The 24,337-nt window shown below is 37.9% G+C and overlaps 1 protein-coding gene across 1 annotated transcript in view; it reads right to left on the reverse strand.

Annotated features, from left to right (window-relative positions):
* PolE1 (DNA polymerase epsilon catalytic subunit 1) overlaps positions 1-24,337 on the reverse strand; it is a 127,613-nt gene that overhangs the window by 42,493 nt on the left and 60,783 nt on the right. Inside the window, exons 21-27 of the mRNA XM_068229922.1 lie at positions 22,651-22,892; positions 20,571-20,960; positions 18,048-18,214; positions 8,687-9,020; positions 6,946-7,085; positions 4,080-4,290; positions 1,319-1,403 (exon numbers count right to left, since the gene is read on the reverse strand). Of these exons, the coding sequence (XP_068086023.1) occupies positions 1,319-1,403; positions 4,080-4,290; positions 6,946-7,085; positions 8,687-9,020; positions 18,048-18,214; positions 20,571-20,960; positions 22,651-22,892 (1,569 nt within the window). The remainder of the gene's footprint in view (positions 1-1,318; positions 1,404-4,079; positions 4,291-6,945; positions 7,086-8,686; positions 9,021-18,047; positions 18,215-20,570; positions 20,961-22,650; positions 22,893-24,337) is intronic.

Genomic DNA, 24,337 nt, shown 5'->3' on the forward strand with positions numbered 1-24,337 from the left:
CAGGGAGATGGGCTCTCACCACTATTATTTAACTGTGCTCTAGAAATGGTAATGAGGGAATGGTTTAGAAAATGTCCCCCCAAAATAAAGATTGGCCGAAAAATCAAAACAAATTGCCTGGGTTTTGCTGACGATTTAGCATTACTAGCAGTGGACATAAAAGAAGCAAAAACCCAGATATCAGAACTTCAAAACATTGCAAATAAAATTGGCCTCAAAATATCATTTGAAAAAACAGAAATTATGCCCCAAAAACCAACACAGCTAAAAGAAGTCATCATAAATGGTAATAAAATCAAAATAGTAACTCAGTTTAAATATCTTGGAGAAGTAATAACACATAACTTAAGTGAAAAAATCTCAATCCAAGTAAGAACAAATAGATTAGCTAAAGCACAAAAATTAACATGGGATATCTACAAAAAGAAATGTCTATCAATAAATACAAAAATAAAACACTACAACACAGTTATAAAACCGGAAGCTACATATGCAGCAGAAACACTCTTTTACCTGAATAAACAATCAAAGACTGACAGACTTCAGAAAATTGAAAGGAGGATTGGAAGAACCTGTATCAACAAAAAATATCAGAAAGATGGACAGTGGCGGTTAATACCTAACAAAGTCGTGTACAAAGAGCTAGAACCCATTACAGATACTATGCGTAAGAGGAGACTGGGATTCTTTGGACATATCATGAGGATGCAGGACTCGAGACTTCTGAAACAACTAGTACAACACAATCTCGTCTCAAAAAATACCACAACAGGATGTAAATGGATCAGAGAAGTAAGAGAGGATCTGAAGGAAATAGGCCTTACAACAGAAGACACCAAAAATAAGATAAAATTGAATACAAAACTCAAGAATACAAACCTCCGCTTTACCCTTACACAAAACAAACCAACAACACGCACATTTTCAACTGAGGAAAGGGCACGAAGATCGGAGCGTCTGAAGAAGTACTGGGAGGACCGCAAAGCCCGAACAATCCCTTCAAAGAGACCTGAACGACGGACTGACTAAAGTGATCCTATGTGGTCATAAAAGAAGAAGAAGAAGAAGAAGAAGTTAAGTTGGAATTCAAGTGAACAAACTGCAGCAAACACTTATTTATACGAAGATGAATTAGTGACTGGAATAATTTACGAAGGGTGATGTTCGATAAATTACCATCTTCTTCAGTACCATTTAAGAAAAGACTCAGTAAACAGCTGGAAGGGAATCTGTCGCCTGGGTGATGGCACTAAATGTAAATCAGTGGTGACTGATTGATATAAAAGATGTTATGGGGTTAACATTATCACAAAGTTACCTGCATGAAGAGTTTCTTCATCAAGTTATGCAAAGTTCTTCTGAGAGCTGGATCATACAGCAAGGCACTGGGAGATCTCAGCCACCTGCAAGGACAATGAGATACTTTGTTACTTTATACATTCTTAGAATTCTCATACAGAGTACAAGTAACACAATGCAGATGATGATTTATAGGCAGTAGCATAACTAGAAGCTTAAAGGCACCAGACAAAGTTATAATGTGTCATCTTAAAGAATATGACTGACTAAAAAGGAAAAAGCGAGAGTCAAATCAAGTCATATATAGAGAGCCAAGAGCACGAAAGGGAACACACAACAGGATAAACATGACAGGGAACAATAGAAAGAGGAAACAAAAGACAAACATGAGAACACATCTTCAAACACTGCTGTCTTGAAATAGATGGGCTCTCTCCTCATTAATCCCGGGTTTTCGACATCCACTTCTTCACAGTCTCTAGTTGACAGGTTTAATCCCCACTCAGCCCAAAGGTATCTGAAAGCATTCAATCATGCCAGACTTGTGTCGAGAGATTTACTGGCATGTAAAAGAAAAACTGTGGGACAAAATTCTGGCCTCAGCTTTTAACAGTCTACCTTTAAGACTAAGTTGTCAGATACTCCAAGCTGCTTACTTCATCAGCCATTTTATACCTTATAAGCAAATGATCCATGTAAACCATGAAAAATAAAAGAGATAGATTACAGCCTTATCTAATCCCTACAACAGTTTTAAACCAATAATTCATTCTACCATCAATTCTTACTATGCTCTGACTATAATAAGGTAGGAAAGGGTCCACCTGTTCAATATAGTCGTGTTAATATGATGTAAACTAAATTAGGGACTAATTTCATTCTTACAGTACAAGGTCATCCATTAACCATAAATTGGCAAATTACTGAATAATGAGCACTGATCCTTTCCTACCTTATTATAATATTTTGATTAATTGTCAATACACATCAATATGAACTTGATCACACATGTGATCTGGCTGTCGACATCAATATCTTCAATTACCTATAATAACCTACCCGATATCACAATTAATCACAATTACTCGGCACCCTGTTATAAGCATTAATGTTTATTTCTCTCATAGCATTTTTCAAATAGCCTACTTGACGCACACTGAAAATTTCATTCCGACATCCATCTTGGGGCCGGAAACCATATTAGTTTTTGTCTAAATGCCTGTGAACACCTTGCCTGGTATACTGATCAATAAAATACCTCAACAGTTGTTAGATAGGTGCAGTTATTGCTTTTGTCCAATCGAACTGGGACTAGATAAGAAAACCTTGAATCTAGTGAAAGCAACTCTTACCAACACTACAGCCAGAATCAAATTCAGAGGGGAACTGTCGCAGAGCTTTGAGATCAAAACAGGTGTTAGACAAGGGGATGGCCTATCTCCAATCCTCTTTAACTGTCTACTTGAAAAAGTCATTCATGAGTGGACAAAAATGCTGAAGGAAGACTCTGGATTGAGAATAGGCTACAAGAAAGACAAGTTAACAGTCAACTGTTTAGCCTTCGCAGACGACCTTACACTCCTGGCATCCAGTGTGGAGGAAGCTATCCATTAACTATCCTCTCTCGACCACATAGCAGATAAAGTAGGGCTGAAGATCGCCATCAACAAAACACAGTTTATCACCAACATAAAAAATGCACCCAAATCAATCCCACTGGGGGACAAAACAGTACAAAGGACTAACTCCTTCAAATACCTAGGAGAATGGATAACCCCAAACATGAATGAAGATCAGGCCATGAACAGCAGATGCATCAAATTGGAAAATGCCTACCACCTATGTACGAGCATGTACAAATCCAAATCCCTCTCCCTTAACCTCAAAATCAGGCATTACACTACTATAGTGAGACCGTCAGTACTATACGCCTCAGAATGCCTAAACATGGTAAGAAATGGGCAACTTAGAAAACTGGAGCTGAAGGAAAGGAAGATCCTGAGAAAAATCATGGGCCCTATTAAAGAAGAAGGCAAGTATAGAATCAGGCACAACAACGAACTGTACCAACATCTATGAGGAAGAGGAGATTGAACTTCTACGGTCATGTCATGAGAATGGACAATCAGAGGCTCACCTCCAGAATCTTCCACACTACCTCTAGAGGGAAAGTGACTAATGCCAAGTGGGCAAGACTCGTCAGAAAAGACCTTCAAGAATTGGACATTGCTTCCAGTGAAATTTATGACAGGAATAGGTACAGAACGTTGATCAGAACATCAAACTCTCTCCAGACACTAACAGAAAAAACAGTACACCCGGGAGGAGGTGTGAAATGGACTCAGGAGCAAAAAGACATTCACAGTGCAAGAATGAAGGAGTACTGGTCAAAGAAGAAAGCTGCTAGAGTTAAAAAAAATAATAATTAAAAATAAATAAATAAATAAATAAATAAATAAATAAATAAATAAATAAATAAATAAATAAAATATACATACATACGTACATACATACATACATACATACATACATACATTCAACAAAGATAAACACACTTGACTACAGACAAAAATCAACAAGCAGAGAATTGGAAGAGTAATTCCAGAAGCAGAAAGAAAATTACATTCAGAAAGGATGAAACCGTATTGGGCTGACAAAAAGAAATCCTTCCATAAACCGGACTAAGTAGTCCTATGTTGGATAAATAAATAAATAAATAAATAAATAAATAAATAAACCAACTAACTTTGTTAGCATGTTCAGAAGTGAAGACCACATACCTGTAGAAGTGCTGGATCTGGAAATCTGCAAACACATTTCTGTGTACAGTAACGTCACGCAACCAAGCGCTGACCATCGCTCGTAAGACACGGAATGCAGCACTACACAAGGCTGTCTCATCGTAACTGGATAAGGCAGCTCCTTGACCACCCATCATGTCTTCAAGGGAGGCTTGTGGAATCGTGTCGAACGCCACACCAGAGCTAGTACCTGTAAAAATAGAAAATGAAAGTCATTACAAAATACACCTCCTCGACAGTCAGAAAAATGAGAAGAATCTAAAGCCAGCACATAAGACACTATACTTGTCACTTGCTTCCACCTGTCTCCTAAAGGTTTTTGGAAATTTGGTAGAGAAAGGATAAAATTGTGCTAGAGCGAACTCTTGTCCTTAGTTTTCATGATTTGCAGATTATCTGAGCAAGGGTCTACAAAATACTATAACACAGTGGCCTCAAACTCAAACCCTTTGAATGGGCATTTGTAGATTTTTAGGATCTTGGTGGGATACACAAATAATTAACTTGCATTTTTTTTCTTGGAGAAAGTAAACATTTTCCTCAAGATACAAACTTCTACTCAGCCATTTATTAAAAAACCCACATTATCAACAAACAAATTTTTTTATCACACAGACCGCTAATATGGTGGTTGAAACATTGAAGTTTTAATTACTGAGTGGAGTAGGTGGTGGTGGTATTATTGTTTTAAGAGGAAGTACAACCAGGCAACCGTCCTCTATTAACACTAATCAGTGAAAAAAAATTGAAGGGGTCCGACACTTCAAATAATTAAGATATCAACCAAAGGAAAACAAGGGTCACAAAGGGCGTGAAAATGAAAAGTTTCCTTAGGCTGCGCAACCTAATACCGTAGGGGTCGGAAATGAACAAGAGTTGACCAAGGGAGGTCGGATAAGTTAGATGAAAGTCAGGTTGCTGACACAAGTAAGTGGAAGCAATGCCAGGACTTGACCTAAGGGCCCCATGGTCGCCAACCCACGCTCCCAAAGTAAGAACCCCTGGGGATCCTTTCAGTTGCCTCTTACGGCAGGCACGGGCTACTGTGGGTGTTATTCTACTGCTCCCACTCACAGGAAGATGAATGGAGTCGGCCTATACAACAAGTTATTATTTCTGACCACAAACTTGGGCACACATTTGTTACATCAGATTGATATAAAAAAAAAAAAAAAAATGAAAATAAGCATATCTTTCACGAGATTTCACTTGGTTTTACACAGTCTATTAGTTCTAGCTGATGTTCTTCATCAGCTGCATCGAAACTTCAAGAAAATGATGACATGAACAAATCAAAAATATTTTCCATATCCTGGATGCATTTAAATCACTGGTTGAAGTCTTGCATTATTTTTAAGAAAGGAAGTCAAAATAGAAAACCTAAAGGCGAAAACTGATAAAAATAAACTAAGATGGTTTGGACATATGAAGAGGATAGAGGAGAAAAGAATACCAAAACAGATGATGGAGTTTGAGGGAAAGAGAACGAGACCTAGAAAATGGGTGGATCGATTCAATAAAGAGAAGTGCAAGAAGAAAAGAATCTGGATGGGGACAGAAAGATGGAAGAGAAATGGTGGAAGGAGAGAGGGAGGTGGAGAAGTGCCATAAATGCCCTCAGCCGGCAGCAACTGGGTATGGCGAAGGGAGGAGGATCATCATCATCTTAACTTTATTGAGTTGTTCCATGTTCACTTTCTCTTTGATAATAATAATAATAATAATAATAATAATAATAATAATAATAATAATAATAATAATGTTATTCGCTTTACCTCCCACCAACTACTTTTAAGGTTTTTGAAATGGCAAAGTGCCAGAATTTTGTCTCGCAGGAGTTCTTTTACGTGTCAGTAGATCTACTGACGTGTGGCTGATGTATTCGAGCACCTTCAAATACCACTGGACTGAGCCAGGACTGAACCTGCCAAGTTGGGGTCAGAAGGCCAGCGTCTCAACTGTCAGCTACTCATCCCGGTGATCATTTCCACTGTATGGGCAATATGAGAGATATTCACAAATTAAGATTTTTGGAGCTAAGCCACTTAGCCCGGCCTTTCTCTTTCAAGGATGTACCGTTTGGTTCTTGTGATCTGTCTGGTACTTTCTCTTTGTTTTCTTTGATGAGCAAAATCTCAAATTATTATTACGTATACGTGTTTCCAGAAACAGAAAATTTTGTTTCTAATTCTTTTGATTTCTTGCCGGGTAATATCACATCCTGAGTGAGCCAACCACACCTTTCATGGCTGGATACAGCGAGTATAAACCTAAGAACAATGATGTAAGTAAAGGACCTAATCCTTTCTGAACTGAGATATCTTTTATTATACCAGATAATAGCTTTCACAATAATGATCTCAGATCGAAACTGCACAGTGATACTCTCTACTGCTTCATTTGTTGTGTGCAACTCATTAAACAATAATCACTTCAGTTACTGCACAGTTTTAGTGTAATGGACATTTCAATAACATTCTATTTTGAAGGCCCTGTGCTTCAAAAGGACACAAAGGTTGGACAGAAAAGATCAGTGAGTAAGACCTGCCTCAAGTAAGTTATAGCAATGATGGATTGAGGCCCAGTATTTATTGCCTAGCTCCCTGGAAAGGAAGAGATTGATTTTTACAACGTTTTATTAAAAGTATTTGGGACCACCTCATTCAACACCTTACAATTTTGTTGCGGATACATGACATCATTATGGTGGAAGCTATTATCTGGTGTAATAAATAGCATCTCCGTGATATCACTTTGTAAGGGATTAGGTCATCTACTTACATCATTGTTGTTAGGTTTATTCTTAATGTATCTCACCAGTAAGAGCAGTCAAGAAAATACGAACCTTCAACGTCTTGAACATGATGCGACTGAAGCAGCGTGGTGATAGCCAGACCATCTATGTCCAGTTCAACACAGAAAGTGGAGTAACATCCTGGATTGTTTGTTATTATACTGGAGCTCTCTTCAAACTCAGTCAGCAACCTGCAAAAATAAAAGAACTACTGTTACTCATACTAATAATAATAATCTGTACATCAGGCCAAATGTATGGAAAGAGCTTTTCACCTCTATTAATTTGTATTACTGTAATACTGACAAAGAATTAAATAACAACATCCGATGCAATCTTCGCTGACAGAATGCTCACTGAAAAGCACCGAGAGAAACAACAGCCGCTGCACATTGCCTTCCTTGATCTTGAAAAGGCTTTTAACCATGTTCCACATCAAGTGATTTGATATGCACTTCGCGACCATGTACCAGAAATGCTTATCAATTGGATCAAGATGCTATATACACAAAAACTACAAGTTGTTGTTCGCACCTCGGAGTGCTTCACAGTGAAAGACGGTGTACACCAAGGCTCCGCACTGTCCCCATTGCTCTTTGTCCTTAATCGCACAGGACCTGCAAATGAGTGTTTCTTGGAGATAATGTTGCCTTTGCTGATACTACCAGAAGAGGATTGTAGCATCAAGTTGAAGATTGAAACAGCCATCTCTCTAAATATAGTTTTAGTCTGAACAAAAAGAAGACCGAATACCTGGAAATCATTCCACGCAACGGCTCCATTCAAGTTGGTGAAGAGACCTTGACGGAAACCGTAAGCTTCAGGTATCCAGGATCTCACCTACAGGCTGACGGCGGGATAGGTGATGAAGTGCAAAGTAGGATAAAGGCGGCATGAATGAGATGGAGGAAGTCACACGCATACTCTGCTTAAAATGGTACTGAATTACATAAAAATAAATTCATTTTTAAGCCTGTACTGTCGACCTTGGCAAATGATAGGGTTCCTTTTTAGGAAATTCCACCTTCACAATACCAAATTGATTTATCCCTTATCAAGATAACATTATAGGTACATGTTTTGTCTTTTTTTAAAGACATCTTCAGCTATTAAGGAAACAATGTTAAAAAAGGCAAAGATACAGTTCCATTTCTAAAAACACTGAGATATGTCTCTGAAGATGTCTTTTAAAAAGATGAAACATGTACCTATAATGTTAGCCTGATAAGAAATAAATCACTTTGGTATTGTAAAGGTGAAATTTCCTAAGAAAGAACCATAATACTCGTTACAGTGTTGAAATGTCGACCAGACGACAAAGCTTCGGAGCGCCAATTACACACCATGGAAATGCATATGCTCTGTCGGTCGATGGGTATCACGCTCCTGCATCATATAAAAAGCGACACGATTTGCCAACAAATGGGCATTGCACCCATCACTGGCAAGGCACGAGAAAAATGTCTCCAATGGTATGGCCATGTCCTGCGTGCTGCACCTGGAACAGTTGCCAGTTTCACTCAGCGCTGGCATGACACAGTAAATGCTGATATTAAGACTCTAAACTTCAGACCAGATGATGCCCAAGATCATGCAAAATAGCAAACCAAGATTAAAACAGCAGAGCCTGCACCGGCGGGAAAACTCTGCGAAGAATAATTAAATAAATAATAACTTCTGTAAGCTCATGAATGAAGGAATCAATTGAGAAAGCAAAGAGAAATTGGAGGAGTTCTCAGAGGACAACGTACAGAGAAGAAAATGCCCCTAAAGTCTTTAAGTAACGCCTCACCTGTTATCGTCAGCTTCTCTGCCTCCCAGATCAGGCCTTTCAGTGGGCGAGCACCAGAGTACGAAGTTGTTCTTGACCAGATGCCGTGCATAGAATAGGTCTGTAGCAAACATGGTAGGGTCGGAAGGAAGATTGCCGAGAGGTGCGTGGAAGTAGCGAGCCTGCTCTGTGCTCAGTTCCAGGATGGTCTCCGTGTTCAGAAAGTGCCGTACCATACTTCGTGCCCATGAGCGCTGCCAGTTGAGGTCCCAAGCGCCTTCTGCATCCTGGACGTGGATCGGCACCAGAGGGAATTCATTTAGAGCTGGCATCAGCGAAGTTAGGTTAGCCATATCTGTTAAGGAAATATGACATTATTAGGGTGAAATTTGCAAGATTTATGCTGGCTAAGACAAGACAGCACTGAATCAGAAATATAAGTACGGAAAACAGTAGGCATATGCGGAGTGCGAGAGAGAGAGACCAGAACGATCGAGGCAGAGCTTATGAGCTTGCAAGGAACAATAGTGAAGTTGACAGATAGATAGATAGATAGATAGATAGATAATGCCTTTATTGGTGGCGAAGTTAGGGCTCAAGGCCCTCTCTTACACTTAACCACTAGATGAGTATACATATACATAACTTATAATTTCGAATACAAATAAAACAAATAATATTAATAGCAATAATAATAATAATAATAATAATAATAATAATAATAATAATAATAATAATAATAATAATAATGAAAGAATCCTTAATTTTAAAATACACAAAATAACGTACACTTAAATTATGTAACTGCAGTAATCCATTCATTCATCCCATTCATTCCTTCATTCACTCAACAATTATCCAGCAAGTCAGCGGGATCTACCCAGCAAATGCTCCCGGCAAGCCACTTTAAACTTGCGATGAGAAGGATTTTCTCTAATGTTCGCAGGTAGCGAATTCCATGACCTAGACACAGAGATTATGAAGGAGCGGTTGTACACAGCAGTGCGGTTTATAGGTATGGCAAGAGAGGAACCAGATCTTGTATTATGTTCATGATAGGACGAGAGGTAAGAAAAAGATGAAGACAGATAGTCGGGAGTATTAGTGGAAAGAACTTTGTGCACAAGCGATAGCACGGCGCTGGTGCACTCGAAGCCACGACAGCTCCTTATAATAAGGTGATATATGAGCATCATATCGCAGATTAAAGATATATCTTATGCAGCTGTTCAGGCTCCGGTCCAGTTTCTTGTTACTATCCCAGGTTATTCCAGTCAACACAGTGTCACAGTAGTCAAATATAGGTAGTATAAGAGAGCGAATTATTTGTACTTTCAGTCGAACAGAGAATATATTAGCGAACCGTTTCAGGGGATATAAGCTTTTATGTACTTCATTGCATGTGCTTATCACCTGTTGAGTCCAGTTTAGAGTCTCAGTCATGATAATTCCTAAGTTGGTCACTGAAGTAGAGTAGGGTATGATTTTATTGTTTAAAATTATTGGGGGGATGTTCTGTTGCTTGAGGGAATAAAGGTTTTTACTGGTACCGATAATAATAACTTGAGTCTTATTTGGATTCATAAATAAACTGTTTTTATTTGCATAGTCACTAAGATGTTGAAGGTCAGAATTTATTTTAGTAATTGCAGTATCAATATCACTCGGTTTTGAATGATAGTAAATCTGTATATCATCCGCGTACACTTGCAATTTGCAGAATTTAAGAGCTTTTGATATATCATTAATTTGGATGATAAATAGCAGTGGTCCGAGAACCGACCCCTGAGGGACGCCGAGGGTCTTCCTTTGCCATCCTGAACTCAAATTTCCAACTGTTACACGTTGCCGGCGATTTTCAAGATAAGATAAAAAGAAACGAAGTCATACACTGTTAAAATTTAGCTCTCGAAGTTTCTGCTGTAGTAACTGAGGATTAACAGTGTCGAAGGCACTACTGAGATCTAAAAATGTCAATACAGTCACGTCCCGTTGGTCCATGCTTCAACTGGAGGTTTGAGGGAAAAGATCTGGAGGTAGACCCAGGAAACAATGGAGATAACCAATCATGATCAAATTGGACAAGGGGAATGATGATGATGACTGCAAAGATAAGAATTGAACGCTATGAAAAAAAAGAAAACACTAAGCAGGAAGGAGTGGAGCAGAGTTGCTCTGTTAATATTAACCCTAGAACTGGCAATGTTAAACTTTGTATTAGCAGCCACATTTAGCAGTTTTTATTTATCTACATCAAATACAAAATATCTGCGAGATATGAAATAAATCTATGAAGTTTTATAGATCTAAATAAAGGATTGTCGTGGTGACACGAAAATGCATAAATGTTTTGAATAGAATAATGTACAGTCTGTTCAAAAAGTGTAATTCCTACATTCAAAATAATAATAATACAGTAGAACCTTGATTCTCCGTTTTTGGAGGGACCACGGGAAAAAAAACGTACAACACGGGAAAACGGAAAATCCGGGAACGAATGAACCATAAACAATTTGGCTAAACATCACAAAAATGAAATGTGTATACTTATAATGTTACAAATGCCCCTAAAACCAAACCAAACTACAGCCCCAATGGGCCTTCCGCCTACCAAACGACCGCCCTCGGTCCAAAGGCCTGCAGATGACTAGGTGACTCATGGTCAGTGTGACGAATCCTCTCGGCCGTTATTCCTGGCTCTCTAGTCCGGGGTCACCATATCACCATTAAATAGCTCCTCAATTAGAGGTACCGTAATCGTAGAATGACGGAACCTGGAATGAGCCCTCATATCCAGGTAAAAATGCCTGACCTGGCCAGTAATCGAACCCGGGCCCTCCGGGTGAGAGGCGGGCAAGTTAGACAGCGGGGCTGGCTTCAAACGTTTATTACCGGTACATGACTTAAAAATCTCGAAATTTTACGTTCAGTTTTACCGGGGAAACTTCGCCAGATTCCTTTGGAAACTTCTTTCAGTTCAGCAACTTTGATCAGCCAAACTCTTCGAAAAATCTAATACCCGTAACACCAAGCCAAACAACAATCGACCACAAGTAGTTTATCATTCTCTAATCTAATAAAATAAAACACATTAGATACAAAAGCGTCCAGTATCATGGCAAAATCTTTTTTTTTAATCTGCCATTGTAATTTGGTCACCGGTATACTGTTTGTAGTCAGTTTATGGAAATCTTGTACTGCGTAAATTAGGCCTACATCGACTTTTAAAGGTTATGTTGAACTCGAGAATAAGGTTTCGAAAGTATCAATCCTCAAGGTCTCGAATGCATTATATTTAGTTCTGCCCGTCACTAATCACAATCAAATTGGAAAGAGAAAAAAATATCATTAACACATCCAAAATTACGATTATTCACGACCTTGAGCTCAGCTGGAAAGCGCGCTCGCTGTACAAGTCGGTACCATACAAGTGCAAAATGCTACAATTTTTTAAAATGTAACGTGTGCAAATAAAATGACTGCGGCTTTTATAACATTTTAACACAAAAACATGAAATTGCCAATCTTATATTAGGATGAAAACAGTAATAGGCAATCCCAAAACCTCCCGTGGCTTTATGTATTTAAGATGCAACATCTGTTCTGGTCTCGATAAAATAATCGTGTACGATAATATTGAAATACTAAATTTGTGTTACTTAAGAAGCAGTTTTGATTCCTGCCTGAAAGCCCAGTGACTATACAGTGACCTGAGAGAAATGCCGAAAACCTGTTTGGCGATACACTCGAATAAGGTAAAGAAAAAAATCTAACCCTGGACATAATGTAGACGTTTCGCAAGTATGAACATTTGACGAAGTCTTTAAATAGAGCTGTCAAAATGCGCTCTGTCTCCTCCCAATTGTCGTGGGTATTCTCTGCTTTGATTTCCGAGGATTCTCTAAACAATACTACCCGAATGCGATGCTACGATGATCCCTTACGTAAGTTCACCGCCGATCGCTTTTCCAGTACAGTACTTCTTCAAATTACCGCAATGACGGGACGTCAACACCAAGATCCTTAAGTATGCCGTAGCCGTCCTTTCGTAAGATACAGTTTCTTGAAAAAAACGCATTATCGAGGATTTTGCGTTGATGGGACTGAAATTTCTGGACGGTTGATCCGGGAAATTGTTTCTTCGAGGAACGGATAACGTGGGATTTTTACAATGTGATTTAATTAGGATGTTCGCGGGACCACGTAATGTTAACGAATAATACGGGAAAACGTAGTTTCTGGGAACGTATAATCGAGGTTCTAATGTAATAAAAAAACCTTTGATCATACATTCACTAAATTCGAACATGTCACAAATAAACTGAGACATTCACATTGTCAATAATTTATCTTAATGCACTAGCAAAAGTTTTATCATTCTGAGAATTATATTCTTGAAAAAATTAGAATTAGACCATGTTGTTTTATGGAAGGTTCATCATCACCACTTTCACTTTCCGATATTTGATGCGAAAAAATAGCCGTTAAACATTCCAAATCTGACTCTGAATCTGTCGGTTCATTCTCAATAACCTCAAAGTGAGATCTGTCACTTTCATCTTCCAACAAATTTTGCACTATTTCATTTCTAATAGATTTCTAATAAGATGCCATATTTAGACACACACTGTACTAAAAATGCATATAATTAATCATATAATGTATATACAGAACTAAATAACTCACACTGAATGGAAAACTACGAAATATGAAATAGAATAGCAAAGCAGAAACTGTGGAGGTTTGTTTACAAACACTACACAAATGACGCTCGAGCAGATGGTCGGAAAATTGCACTCATTTATTTCTGTGAAATTGTGCCCAAAGAGGTTGTAAATATGAACTTGCGGTTGCAGTGGACATCGAGAACGATAAAAAGTAGATTTTTTCTTTTTACTTTACATGGCGAAAAATGAAAGTATCCTCCTATTCAATACATCATATATTCCGTCATTAGACGGAGTAAACAAGAGGAGGATACTTTCATTTTTCGCCATGTAAAGTGAAAACCGTCAATACGGAATGATTCTAATATCTTGTAATAAAAAGTAGATTGTCGTGAGATCTGTTGAAGAAATGAGGAAATTACGAGAAGAAATACGAACATGTTAAATATTCAACAGTGCCACTACAGCAAGGACCAAAGTGTCGATATTCAACAGTTGCCAGTTCTAGGCATAACTGTACCTAAAAGCTGCAAATAAAAAAAACTTCTTATCTTCTGCCCTTCGATATTTTCCATTTCCCGTCTTCTGGGTCAGGTTGTAAATCAAGGACCTCCACTGTTTCCTACCTCTCCACCACTCTCTTCCTTCCTCTAATATTTCTTCTACTTTTACATCTCTCTTATCTATACTCTCCTACACCGTAACCGTCCACCTCATTCTGGGCCTTCGCCATAGCACTCCTATTATTTTCTCCATAAATAGTCGCTTTGGAACTCTGTCCTCTTCCATTCTCATCATGTGTCCATACCATTTCAGCTTACTGGTTTTATCTCTGATTTCTATTTTTCTAATGTTCTCCGTTCGCATCTTCCAAATTATTCCTCTAAGAAATTTCACCTTGGCTGCTTTGATTCTGCTTTTATCATGTTTTTTTTTTTTTTTTTAAATAATGGAGATATATGTGATTGTTCCATTTTACACAACTCCCAAATACCTCCAGAAATATGAGGTGTGTACATAAAGTAATGAGACGGGTAGCGTAGTGTTCGATCGGGCAACACTGGCAACGCGGGACTTTGAGGCGGAGGTAGGTGAATATGCGATACGCCATCAGTGCGAGCTGGAACTCGCTAGTCACTCTGGTTGTCCGTACCAACTATTTTAGTTAAATGGCCATTGTTGTCGTGATTATTTCTATAATGAGAATAATGGAGGGTAAGAGAAGTAGAGGGAGATCAAGACGATGGTTGAACTCCGTTTCTAACGATTTAAAGATAAGAGGTTGTACCGTTTTCATCGTCCTGATAACGAGATATATGGGGTCATACGGCGTTAGAATTTGCCATGCACGCGAGGGGATTCACTTGGTTGGGCTATACATTAAAAAAAAGATACACGGACACAATGAATCAAAGGGGCCGTGGTTATCAAAATAATAAAATACGGGTGCAGAAAGTCAAAGAAGCCGTAACATGTCGGGGAAAAAAAAAATGCTAATTTGGCGATGCAGACAGGCCATGGTTTCGGGAGTTAGATGTGCGGACCGGCAGAATCCATGCGGCCGTGATATAAAAAAAGAATAGAATGCTTTTGGGATTGTTAAAAAATCGAGTTGGACAATAAAAAAAATTTTCACCGCAACGGGACGAGATTTTATACGCAGAAGGAACCGTCGTATTTAGAAGGGAGAAGATTAAGCTAAAGAATTAGTACTTCAAGCGAATCTTAAAGGATCACACCAAAATCTAGCGTTTTACCGAACAGATTAAATAATTAAAATCAAGAGAGAAGAAGAAGTTTAAACACTTTGTCGGTAGCCGTAACTCCAATTCAAACTTCGTGTATTGCATTAAACGAGATAATAATATCTATACACTGAAGATATTAACGACAGTGAAAATTGAGAGCTGACTAGATTGTATTCTTAAAGTCTTGTCACTAGATTCTATCGTTGAAGTTCTGATTTGGATTACTTGCAGAAAAAGTTACGAATTAGATCCTGAATAATATATTGCAGAAGAATATGTCCCTGATCCTAATGACAATGTTCAATATTCTGTCGCATGTACTCATCGCCGTCATCATGAGGAGCTAAACTAGAGATGGATCTGACAACTTGACGGAAGCCGCCCTGCCGATGCTGCTATCCCAAACCTGCATTCCAGTGCATAATCATGACGCAGTAATGTCCAGTGCCAGCCCGCAGGCCGTGGATGATCACATGGAAACCTAGCCCAGTCTAGTAACATCGGCAAATGATGATCTAAGTTCCGATATTCTTTTATTGGTAGTAGTAGTTAGAAATGTTAGAAGTAATATATAAATTAAGCTGTGAATTTGTAGTGCGAAAGTTGTTATTCGTGTCTTCGAGAGAAAATTCCAATCGGCAAGATCTTCGCAAAGAGTTTAATGTGGTTCATTGATACGTGTGGACGTAGGTATTCTTCAATAATGTATAATCAATGCCAATACGTAGGAATGTTTACAACCATATATGCTGAGATTTAAGGTGATTTTCTTCCCGTGCTAAAATGAAATGACGTATTTAATACGGTAAACTTTAACCGTAAAACAGAAAGAAGATAATAGTTTACGTGTTATTAAGACTTGGTTGCCGATTCACCACAATTACATGTGAGTAAATATGAGCTCTCGTTATTCAAATATGTATTTATTTTTTCATAGTAACGTAAATATTTGGTGATATGACTGAAAACTAACCCAATTATGTAACGTCGTAGTTTCAGTGTGGTATGTTGAAATGTTATGCTGCGGGGAAAGTGATTGGTAGATAAGGTTATGAGAAATATGTTGTGGAGAATATAGATATGAATATTCGTTGAGATACATGTGAATTTGAGTATGGTGCGATATTATGATATTCCCAAATGATATATGGAAGGGTGTATCCATATTTGAAAGTTGTTGGTAGTAATTATGACTTGTTACTAACCATTAATATTATTTGATATGTGCGGCACGACTGTCAGAATGAAATGCGATATTTTTGGGTTAGATATAGGTAATAATACGACGTTACATAACACGATGTAGTGGTAGGCTAACCGGAACTGTCTTCAAAATACAATCTATAAATGAAGTATAAATAAGGATAAAACTTGATGTCTTCTTGGAAAATTTCGAACGGGATAATGAATGTTATTTGATATTTATGGATGAAGCCATATTTTAAAGGGAGAAATGTCTTCTTAAATTTTATTCTCTGCCATAAGCAAATGAAATACATCACCAGCTGTATTCCTTGGGATGTTATGAAATATTATTCGGACCTGGATGCGAATTTGAGGCACGTCAATGACATCGACTGATAGTATATTATTGCTATTATATAGTACCTACCGGAGATATTAGAATACTAGATGGTTACATTTACATATTAATGACATGATAAAATGATTTATATATATATATATAATTTTTTTTTTTTTTTTTGATGGAAGATAATTAATATAGCTGAATAGAGCTATTGCTTTGGAACTAGGCTGACATTGCCGATGTTATAAATATTTTTTTTTTATAAGATACATGAAGATGTTATAAATATTTTTTTACAGGGAACTGAAAATAAGTGCATTCAGAATTGAAATTAAGTTTATTTTGTTTGATTTATCTAATTTATTCAATGCATGTAACTGCTTTTATTTATTCAATCATCTGATTTGATTAACTAATTTAATTCATTTAACAGCTACAATTTATGAATGTAGGCAAACTTTTCTTTGTTTTTCATGAGACGATTAAGATATTTATTCTGAAGGAATGATCGAATTATTTTTAAAGAGGCGATATAATATTTCAAGGAAAGCATGATGAATATTTGTTATAGAAAGTTATATATATATATTTTTTTTCTTTTTCTCTTTTCTTCTATTAATTGATGATCATGAATAAATATTCAAATTAAAAAAAAGGATATTATTGAGGATAAATTATTTGATTTAGCAGATAAGTTTAGGTTGAACTTGCATGATTAACGTGCTATTGAAAGACTGATTTTTAGATAGTAATTGAGAACTGACATTGCCGGACAAATAATTTTGGTGGGTGAATCTGAAGTATGAAGAAATGGGTTCCCAGTTGAACCTTACGTAAAATATATATATTCCTTTTGTTGGTGATGCGTAATAAAAATCCCTGAGAGATGTCGCGCAGCAGCTTAGAGAATATTTTGACGATTGCAATGAGTGGAAGACATGGAATTACTACGTCGGTTGAAATGATTTTGACATAATAAGTTAAACTTTACACGACGTATGCAAATTTGGATAGCTGCCGACATTTTAGCATCATATATTTATTGCATTGATCTGTTCATTCGATCCGAAGACATGACAGACATAATAGGGGAAATAGCCGGAGCATTTGACTGGTGCAGAAAAAAAAAAAAAAATCCCCGAGGATCGGTGCAAGGTGTAGAACTAAACGAGGCCATAGAACTAGTTACAAATAGAGTATTGTGGTGGCAGTCAGTAAATTCACAGATTTTTGCAGACTGAACACTGAAAGGCATAACAGTCTATAGTGAAGATATATGCTGTTTTTCAAATCTTTTCTCATGGGTTATGAACTTCATGTTGTTGGTACGTATTGAACTGAGAATAACATATTTTCTGTTGCATTATTTTCCATACCAAACCATATAAAACCAGGGAGATCTTTTTTGAATAACCCTGTATATCAAGATAGTAACTCACCAATAGGAGACTGTACTGCCAGCAATGAAGGTCCCTTCTTCTCATCCTTGTATTCCGTCAGTGCTCGCTGGATCAGACGATACACCTGACGAGCGTCCACCTCCACACGTACTTCAAAGGAGTAGTCCTTTAGTGGGAGCTCCTCCTCAGTCTTGCCATTCTTCAGCCTACAATATACAACAGTTCATTTTCATCTATTTATAATCATATTTCAAGGTAGTGCGAGTTGTAAGGAAGTAGGAGACAGAACAGGTGTTATTTGCACGGGTCACGGGTTCTGACTTTTCTTGATATTCATCTCAGTTAGTGGTAACAGAGCGTGGTTCAGGGTAGACAATGGGAGAAGAAATTAAAAGGTCCAAGAAATGATGATTTCCATACTCCCTATTTTACGTCTCAGGAGCTCTTCCAATACTTTTGCCACATCAATGTTAGACCAATCCATTCACTTTTCACAATTTACAACAGAAAAATATCATAATACATACAATTTATTTTATGCTATAATTTTACAAATATTAAATAAAACCTTTTACAACATGCTTCCTTGAGCCATGTAAGGTCTTTGTATATCACAAGTGAGAGTACTTCTTGCTGGCTCCATGGTCCAGGGCAGGGTTTCTCACAGTCTTTTAGTTCATGGCACACTTTCGTCTTGTGGAATACTAGGGCGCATCTGACTTGCTTTACAATGACTTCCAACATTAGGTAGCAGTCCCAATACATTACAATCCCTTGCAGAAATTATATAAACCTCAGGAATGCTTGAGAAACATGTCATTCATGCCCTATCTATCCTATGTCAGTTTTTAATGACATACTCGTATGAGCAGAGCTTTTTGCTACTGACCAATATTAAAATAAGAAACGGTAAATATTTCTTTATGAAGACAGAGAATTATGAGTGTGTCTGTCTGTGATTCTTCCCTGTATTCAACAATCATGCACAAGTAAACGACTGACCCCACATTTTCTACTGGGTTGTAACAATAATGTAATTATCGACAGAACATTCTTAATTTTGCAGTTTCTATTCAATATTTACAGTTCTCTAATAAATCAATGCAAAATGAACACTAAGAAATTACATAACTAAAATATTTAATATATATATGTGTTCATATTCAAACCTGAGTGTCTGTCCGCAAGTGAATGCCTCAGAATGAAAGGAAACGCTGGACTGAGAGAAGCAGAGAAGTATGAGCACAAGATCCTTTGCAAAATAATGGGTCTTAAGATAACAGATGGACAGTATAGACTCCAAGGAAGGGAAGAGCTATACAGGGATAATGAACGGCTGATGGAGTCAATAATGAAACGACGACTGAAGTACTGAGGACGGATGCAACTGGTCGAACGAAGCGGATTTTTAATGTGTTGGACAACAGACCTAACATTTTGGATATAAACAGTTCAAGGAAGTAAGGAAGGACCTCAAGAGCATGGGACTGAATCAGGAGGGCATCTCTCACCGATCAAAATACAGATCAGTGAATAACAAAACTTCAATTGCTTCCACAACGAGCAAAAACAGAACAGCCAGAGAAAGAATGCAGCGGTTTTGGGCTTTAAAAAAAAAAATCTTCCAGAAATGCCTTATAGTTACTTGAAGTGGTCTCTAATGGCACTAAATAATAATAATAATAATAATAATAATAATAATAATAATAATAATAATAATAATAATATGTGTTCATATTTCCCCAATCCATTACTTTTTTATGGCACAGCCAGGCAATTTTCAGCACCCTAGTGCCACAGCATTCACTTTTGAGAACTGCTAATCTAGGGGTAGCAAGTGTGCCTCTTACCTGGAGACATAGCTTTAATTCCAGCCAGATCAAGGATTTTTACAGCCTCCGTGGCTCAGGCAGCAGCGCACCAGCCTCACTCTGCTGGATACTGTGGATCAAATCCCGAATCCCGGTCACTTCTTGTGAGATTTGTGCTGGACAAAGCGCGAAGGCAGGACAGGTTTTTCTCCGGGTACTCCGGTTTTGCCTGTCATCTTTAATTCCAGCAAAACTCTCCAATATCATTTCATTTCATTAATCATTGCCCCAGAGGAGTGTGACAGGCTTCGGCAGCAAGCACATTTCCTATCCTCGTCGCTAGATGGGGAGGCTTCACTCATTCCATTCCTGACCCGGTCGAATGAATGGAAACAGGCTGCGGATTTTCACTTTCAGGAATTTTTACCTGGATCTGAAGGCTGGTTCCAGGAGCACTCATCCTTGTCATCTAAATAAAATATTTAAAATTACATAAAAACCAAAACTCTTTACAAGTCTTGTATTTTAGTTATAGCTTATTTAGAGTAATGTAATATTAAATATTTTATGTAGATGACATTTCTCATATTTTAATTGTAGCTTATTTAGAGTATATTGTTAGAGGTTATTTGGTGAAATATTTGGTTGCTGTTTGTTCCTTTCCTATACTTATATATGTTAAAATTTTAATTTGGCTTCTAAATGGAGGTGGACCGATTCTGGTTTTTTCCAAATAATAAGGGACACTTACTTGTCATTCCTCTCGTTCTCGTAGAGTCTGGCCATGTTGGGCATGTTGTTTGTGCGGACTGTATCCAGTACGTAGACCACAGCTCGTTTGCTGGGACCTAGGAAGAGTCCGAACATGGCACGTTGGCCTGCAGGGGCGTGTGTGTGGTACAGGTACAAGTGATGCAAGTTGGTGCCCTTCTTCAAGTAGGGAGAGTGAGCCAAGCTACGGAACTGTAACTGGTTCAAAGTGAAGGTGTCGGTAGTGCCGCCCGCGATCATCAAGCGGCGAGCTTCCTCCTTCTCCACGATGCACACGCAGCCCAGTCGCAGCAGAGCACGGAACTCTAGAGTCACTTGTGTCTCGTAGATACCTTCGATGTCAGGTGCAGAGAGATCAGCCGATAATTCTCTGTAAAAAAAAAAAAAGAAAAAAAAAGCCACACAAAGGATTTTATTTAACATTACGAGCAATATTTGTTGATAGTTTTAACTGTGTCCACACTCAAGTTGGGAGGATCGAATGGTTTAGGAATGTTACTGGGCTAAGACATGGAACCGTGCTGTCATCACTATTATTTATAAAATTAATAGATGTGATTGTGAAATAGTTATAGTTATTATTACTAGCTGATGTACCCGTGCTTCGCTACGGAATTCTATATTGTGTACAGAATTCTAGATAAAGTCCTGTACACATTATGAATACAATTTCATTAAGTTGCATAACAACATAGGTATTTAAAAATTGAATTTTAGGTCCCTTCCCCTAAACTACCACTTTATCCATAGTGAAATAAGTTATTTATAGCCTAAACTGTAGTGCTTTATTCCCCAACTTTTTTTTTCTTTACGTCGCACCGACACAGATATGTCTTATGGCGACGATGGTATAGGAAAGGCCTAGGAATTGGAAGGAAGTGGCCGTGGCCTTAATTAAGGTACAGCCCTGGCATTTGCCTGGTGTGAAAATGGGAAACCACGGAGAACCATCTTCAGGGCTGCCGACAGTGGGGCTCGAACCCACTATCTCCCGATTACTGGATACTGGCCGAACTTAAGCGACTCCAGCTATCGAGCTCGGTATTGCCCAACTTAACATACCGATTTTCATTAAATTTTGTTCACCCATTTTCTCATAGCTCGGCAATGATATGAAATTAGCAACAAAAATTGAAATTCATGAATATATCTGTTAACAAAGACAGTAAAAATGCATAAGACATAAATGATTGTAAATGTAATTATACATAACTTTAGTAATGTAGTATTTATGAATAGGACCACTAATAACATAGATTTTGAAAAATTAATTTTAGGCATTCCCCTAAGCTATCATTTCACTCGGTGTTAATAAAATTATTTATAGCCTAGATTGCAGTGCCTTATTCCCAGACCATACATATCGATTTTCATTAAATTCTCTTCAGCTATTTTTCCATGATTCGCATACGTATGTACGTACATACTCGTACGTCCATGACCGGTACAGAAATACCATTATTTTTAATTCTGAGCAATGTACAGACAAAACTATTTTATATATTGACTATTATTATTATTATTATTATTATTATTATTATTATTATTATTATTATTACTTACGAATCAAGATAGACAAAGGAAAAACAGAGAATAATCGAAACCGGCTTTCAACCTATGAAGTCATGTTATGTAGATTTAATACATGTAGAAGAGATGTTAAGTACAGAACAAAAATGGCCAACCGGACACTAGTGGGATCCGAACCCACAACCTCACGATTTCGCGTTGGTTGCTCTACCAATTGAACTATGGTGGCCTACATCATCTTTGTTCTGTTGGAAAGGACCTAAGCTACAGGTCTGTCACTACTGCCATCATACTGGAGTGTCTTTAAGTGGCCATTTTTGTTCTGTACTTAACATATCTTCAACACGTAATAAATGTACGTAACACGACCTAATAGGTTGAAAGTTGGTTTCGATTACAATGCGGTCGTGAAAATTCGATATTCATCAAGAGAGAATAAATTTTATTTAGTGGACAGATATTTAAAATGGGGACCATTTCTTACTAGTTCTACTTTGGAAGAAATACACATTAAGACTGCATCAACTTACTGACTGTATTCTCGGAACAAATCCTCGGGCACTGTGTACTCGTAGAGGCTGAACACAGGACGAGAGCGGGGAAGAATGCGATTACATTTGCGCCATAAAGTGGGGCCACCGTCTTCGGGTAGCTCTCTAGGTTTACGCTGGTTGACATAAAATATCCTCGGCACTACTAGGCGGATCTGATGCAGTTCCTGTCCAACTAGTGCCCACAGTTTGAACAAACCTGGCTGATTCATTTCCACAATCTGCAAAAGAATAAATGAAGATCATTAGAGTATTCAAATATCAACTTTCAGCTGATTAATTATAAAGCTGATCCATCAGAAAGACTTCAACGGGTAGTACGAAGAACTGAAGGGGAAGGGAATAACAGTGAACACGATCAAAGTAATGTGGTCTCAACACAAATAAAGTCTGCAATGTAAGATCTCACGAGTCCGGCCCCGCGGTGTAGGGGGCAACGCGTCCACCTGTCATCCGGCGGCCCCGGGTACGATTCCCGGCTGGGTCAAGGGGTTTTAGTTGTAAATGATTAATATCCCTGGCCTGGGGACTGGGTGTTTGTGTTGTCCTTAATGTTCCTTTCCTCACATTCAACACTCTACATTTCTTCCATTCCAATTACACGCAGGTTCATATCACACGGTGCAAGTAGGGGTAAAAGATCTCTATAGGTCGACGCTCTGAACAAACAGCATTTTTAAAAAAAATCTCATGAGAAAGTAGGAACTACTTAACACAACACATTGAGGATGGACCCCGCACAGAGGCTGCTAGACCATATAGACCGGACAGTTGTACTCAAACTATTCTGACTCGAAAAGTATTCAAGATATCGACCTCAAACCAGGAAAGTGTACCCACTAGATTACTGAGTAGTATGTACGGTGTGATACCTTTCAAAGCAGTACCATTTGTGGTGCCATTTAATAGTCTTCCTAAGCATAGTGTAGTAGGAATGCCCTATTTGTGCCTTTCGTGTACTTACTGTATTCAAGTATGCAACGATTTCTCTTCACGGTTACTCCCCGTTTAGTGGTAGCCGTTAATCATTAGAAAACCGAACAAGTTGGCCATGTGGTTAGGGGCGCGCAGCTGTGAGCTTGCATTCGGGAGATAACAGGTTCGAACTCCACTGTCGGCAGCCCTCATGATGGTTTATCATGGTTTCCCAATTTCACACCAGGGAAATGCTGGGGCTGTATCTTAATTAAGGCACGGCTGCTCCCTTCCCACTTGTAGCCCTTTCCTATCCCTTCGTCACTCGACCTACCTTTCTGTTTACATAAAATCAGCTTCATGGTCCGTATCGCGCTTCAATAGATTCACAATTAAGTATTTATTTATTTTCCACCTAGTCGATACAATGATTGCTTAAGGCAATTTTTAATGGTCAAAAGTGGTACATGTTTCGTATATTATCAACATCTTCAGCCACATAACACTGTTTAGATGAAAAATATATAAAATTGACAAAGTAATGCTTTACAGGAAGTGTCCTTAAAATTAACATAAGATTGACAAGATTAAAACAAACAAATAACTCAAGAGAAAATATATAAATTATTTCTACGATAGAAAGCAGTCATCAAGGAAACACTTTTGACCATTAAAAATTGCCTTAAGCAATCATTGTATCGACTAGGTGGAAAATAAATAAATACTTAATTGTGAATCTACCTTTCTGTGT

This window comes from Anabrus simplex, chromosome 12 (assembly GCF_040414725.1).
Source record: "Anabrus simplex isolate iqAnaSimp1 chromosome 12, ASM4041472v1, whole genome shotgun sequence".
NCBI classification, from domain to species: domain Eukaryota; kingdom Metazoa; phylum Arthropoda; class Insecta; order Orthoptera; family Tettigoniidae; genus Anabrus; species Anabrus simplex.